General features: G+C 42.1%; 1 protein-coding gene across 1 annotated transcript; it reads left to right on the top strand.

Annotated features, from left to right (window-relative positions):
• The first annotated feature begins 2,237 nt into the window (after positions 1–2,237).
• Positions 2,238–4,313, top strand: LOC124884550 (apolipoprotein A-I-like). The gene is made up of 4 exons (XM_047392516.1): positions 2,238–2,304; positions 2,932–2,983; positions 3,076–3,220; positions 3,344–4,313. The coding sequence occupies exons 2-4, from the start codon at positions 2,941–2,943 to the stop codon at positions 3,945–3,947; spliced, it is 792 nt and encodes a 263-aa protein (XP_047248472.1). The 5' UTR covers positions 2,238–2,304; positions 2,932–2,940; the 3' UTR covers positions 3,948–4,313.
• Positions 4,314–4,390: the final 77 nt, after the last annotated feature.

Below are 4,390 nucleotides of genomic sequence, written 5' to 3'. Positions count from 1 at the left end.
TGGAACAATGAGATGACCTTTGAACCTCAGCTAGTACAAGACCAAATTTGCTGATTAAATATTTAGCAACTCCATGTGATTACTCTTGATCTGTTTATGAAAGACGTTCATGATCATCAGGATAGGAGGTAATTTTCTTAAACCAAGATCCAATCAAAGCCATTTAAGACGTTGTAATGCCTCAAATATATCGAAATTCTCAAAACCTCTTCCACTTATGACACGTTGGGGGTTGGTGCAAAACCCGTAACCTCAGGAACTCTAATGCAAGGAGCAATTACGACATCGGTAATCTACAGACGCAGATCAGTGTGGATGGTGAATCAATGCATGGAAATGCAAGGAGTCTCAAAGGTCACTGTTCCAGATAATTTTCCTCTCTGATGCAGCCTGTTTCTCTCATGTTACTTTTGCAATGTACCACAAATGTTTTTCATGATCCTGCTAAAGATTTTCTGAGATTCCAAGTTACCTTGGAAAGATACATAATTCTTTTTTTTTTGCAAGAGCCAGCAAAGGTCTTGCAAGATGCAGTGTTACTTTTACCAGACCCCAAATGACGTTTTGCAAAGCTCCCATGTTATTTTGGAAAGGTAAATCATTTTTTGCATAATTCTGCAAAAGGTTAGTGAGATCCTGGTATTTCCTCCTTCAAGATGCCCATCAGGCGCCATCCGGGTCACCCAGAAATGAGCAGCAGGCCTACCTAAATGAAAATGTCGTTATTTTCTAAAAAGTCAAATTTTTAACCACTTCCTAAAAGTCTTACTTTGTTTAGTTGTTGTTTAGCTTAAGGCAGCAGGGTTTTACATGAAGCAGTGTAACCAAATAGTATTTAAGATATTCCCAAAAGTTGCTAAATAGTTTTGTTAACTCCATTTGCTATTTTTAGAGAAGTTAGAAGTTATATTTTAACATGTTAGCTGTTTTTATCAAGAAACATTTGTTTGCGTTTGCCTCTCATTCCAAATTATTGTACTATCAGGATCAGTGTTGCATAAGACATGCTGTGTAGATTTTGCAATAGAACTAAGGGAGAACTAACAGGTAAAACATTTTGAAAGCAACAGTGTTCAGAAAGACATGCATCGACCATTTAGGCCTGATATTATGCAAGGAAAGGAGTTCCACTGCCTTCAATGATTAATTTTGCACCCGTTAACCCTGCTAACCCAAAAGCTTTTACTCTGCAAGGATGCTGTGACCTAAAACACTTGTCTAGATGTTTTAGGTCATGAACTTTTTTTTCTCCAAAATTACACATTTCAAGCTTCACAAGGATAGGTTTATCAGAATGCGTCAAACATATTTACATGTATAATTATATAATGCGATCCCTCCAAATCCTCAAATCACATGAAGCCATGGTGACAAAGTCCACTGGTGATAGGACAACAAACAACAGGACCGAGCACACAACTCTTTGACCTATTAACCATCGCACATACACTCACAAACAACCAGGGACGATTTTTTTAATCTAAAACCTATGATAATTTTGTTTTGATATTTTCTGGAAACCTGGATTAAACTACGTGGTATTGTTAGTGGGATAGGTGTGTTTGTCATTTCCACTTAGGGGCTTTTGATTGAATGTTGTTGCGTTTTAGAGAGCTTTGTCCAAGTGCTTTGTGTACTTAGGGTTGTTTTTCTTGGCAGCATTGTTGGAAGCACATCTAGTAAAAATGTTGTACCTTTCTTGCAAATACCTTCAGGTTTTCTACTTGCATGAAATTTGTTTTATTCACTCTTTTTTTTTCCTGGTTTCCCCCATCATCATTTCCAAAATCTCCACTACTCAGGAGAAGTTACAAAAAGATGTGATTAACAGTACATAATAGTCACACTTTCCTTCTTACTTTCTAGGCTTCTTGTCTTTGTCTGCATAGTTTTGTTTTCATGTCCGTGTGATGTCTTGGACACACAAAAAGCATTGAATAAAGGAAAAAACACTGTTTTGGAAAGAGCGTTTCAGAGAACTGAATGAATAAATTCTGTAAAAGTTACAGCATGTATTCAACAGTGATACCGCACAGTATATAGTGCATCTTTTGCCAGATCTGTTGACGTGTGTTCCAGCGTGTGATGCCTGATCTCCTCGCAGCAGGTGACCGTTGAACTCTCAACTCGATCCCCCTGTTGAGGAAGACGGCTCGGGGCTGAGGTCCACCTCCACGGAGACACGCAGCCCTCACTGCTCCACTCCTCCTCCCTCCTCCTCAGCAAAGGACTCGTCCCTCATCTGGGCATTATAAAAAGTCTGCTCTGGCTGGAGTTGTTCAGTCTCGTCACCAACTCCACCAGGTAAGACGAGCAGCAACTGGGACAGGAGCTGAAATTTGGTTTTCAGGTTGGGGGATCGGAAAAAAATTGGTCTTTCAAATATTTTTTAAAGCTTCTTAAATCTTGTAAAAGGGTTATTCTTTGAGATCTCAACTTCTGAACAATTGGCTAAAATATACATTTTGTAAAGATGACAGTGCTAGTCGTGTTTTCATGGTAGCTTTAGGATATTTCTTTTCATTGCAACTTCGGGTTGATGCTGTTAGGCTTTCTGAGATATTACCGCTGGTATTTCCATTTAAAGATGTCCCTAAACTCATTTGCTTCCGGATTGAGATCGTCTTCCAGCCTGGACAGCTGACTGGCTAAACCGCAAAACAAGATTATGAAACAGTTCGGATTTTATCGCTTTAAACTGCTTTGCTAATCTACTCAGGTTACACGTTGTTCCAATAGACAGCCATATGTGGCTGCCAGCTAATTTAGGCCAGTTCAGGGATCAGTGGTTTGTAAAGCATTCTTGCTTTAGAGACTTTATAAATCTGCTTTAGGCAGAAGATTTAACACTGATTTAGTCGATACATTACCACATTTCCATGTGTGCTTTCTCTCTTCCTCTTTAACATCCTGCGTCTTTTTTGACTCTAGACCACCATCATGAAATTCGTGGCTCTTGCTCTTGCCGTTCTCCTGGCAGTCGGTGAGTACAAGAAACATTCTTTTCCAGAATATCAAATTTCAGGAAATCTGTTGCACATGTTCGACATTTTGTCTTCCCAACCTTCACCTCAGGCTGCCAGGCCGCTTCCCTGCAGGCTGATGCCCCCTCCCAGCTGGCCCATATTAGGTCTGCTGTGGATGTCTACCTGACACAGGCAAAGGAAAGTGCCATCAAAGCTCTGGATCAGCTTGATGACACTCCATACCAGGAACTAAAGTATGAAAACGTCTTTTTTGGCCCCATTTTTTAAACTGTGACATTGGTTGATGCCTTACTCACGATTCAACCACAGCTGCAGTTATTTTGATCATGTGTCTTTCAACCTCTGTATTCTCCTAGGGTTAACCTGGCTCAGCGCCTGGAAGACATGCACAACAACATCAAGCAGCTGCAGTCCCAGGTTTCCCCTATGACAGACAGCGTTGTTACCACCATCTCTGATGCCACTGCCGAGTTCCGTGCCTCTATCATGGCCGACATTGATGCTCTGAAAGTTGAGCTTGAGCCCAAGCGTGCCAAGCTGAGGGAGGTCCTCGAAAAGCACATGGAGGAGTACCGCACCCACTTGGAGCCCATGGTCAAAGAGTACTCTGCCAAGCACAATGCTGAGATGGAAGCTCTGAGGGCCAAGATGGAGCCAGTTGTGGAGGAGCTGCGTCAAAAGGTGGCCACCAACGTGGAAGAGACCAAAGCTGCACTGATGCCCATTGTTGAATCTGTGCGCAACAAGCTTGTCGAGCGCCTGGAGAACCTGAAGCAGGTGGCTACCCCTTACGTGGAGGAATACAAAGAGCAGCTGAAGAAGCTCTACAACCAAGCACAAGGCGTCAATAATGAGGAGCTCACCAACCTGAGGGAGAAGCTGGCTCCTCTTGGAGAGGAAATCAGGCAGAGGCTCCAAGCCATGGCTTCGATCATCGGCGAAACCTTCAACAAAAGCTAAATCGTCTCTGTCTTCCTTTTAACTAACCTCACCTTCCTGTCTGTCCTAGATCCATCGAAGGTGTCTCTATGTTCTTTCTCCCCCCACAAACGACCACCTCAGAAGTGAAGCTAGTGCCTAACTTATGAACAAAAACGGCAGAACTTCCTCCCCTCCGAGCACGCAACTTCATGCACACACGCCAGCATACACATAGACACACATACACACCTAGCACACACACATCTTCGTCTTCACATGCCCTCTTCTAACATATTGTGTATGAATTGTGCATGAATTACCTTACGGGCTTAAATCTCTGTGTAATGATGGCAACTGTGCTTTGATGAAAAATACAGCTCAATAAACATCTGACTGTTTATACAACTCTGTTCTCTGGAGTCCTTTCCTTTTAAAACTATTTGTGACATTCAGAGTGAAAAATATTTCACGCTGACCTCGAC

The sequence above is a fragment of the Girardinichthys multiradiatus genome, chromosome 18 (genome assembly GCF_021462225.1).
Source record: "Girardinichthys multiradiatus isolate DD_20200921_A chromosome 18, DD_fGirMul_XY1, whole genome shotgun sequence".
NCBI classification, from domain to species: Eukaryota; Metazoa; Chordata; class Actinopteri; order Cyprinodontiformes; family Goodeidae; genus Girardinichthys; species Girardinichthys multiradiatus.
The sequence above is the reverse complement of the archived record's forward strand: the minus strand, read 5'-3'. Positions and strand labels throughout refer to the sequence as shown.

Excerpts from the sequence above, each read along its gene's own strand:
- LOC124884550 (XM_047392516.1), top strand. The coding sequence starts at position 2,941 with ATGAAATTCGTGGCTCTTGCTCTTGCCGTTCTCCTGGCAGTCG. Across the intron at positions 2,984-3,075 it reads TGCCGTTCTCCTGGCAGTCG|GCTGCCAGGCCGCTTCCCTG; the intron begins GTGAGTACAAGA and ends CCTTCACCTCAG. Across the intron at positions 3,221-3,343 it reads ACTCCATACCAGGAACTAAA|GGTTAACCTGGCTCAGCGCC; the intron begins GTATGAAAACGT and ends GTATTCTCCTAG.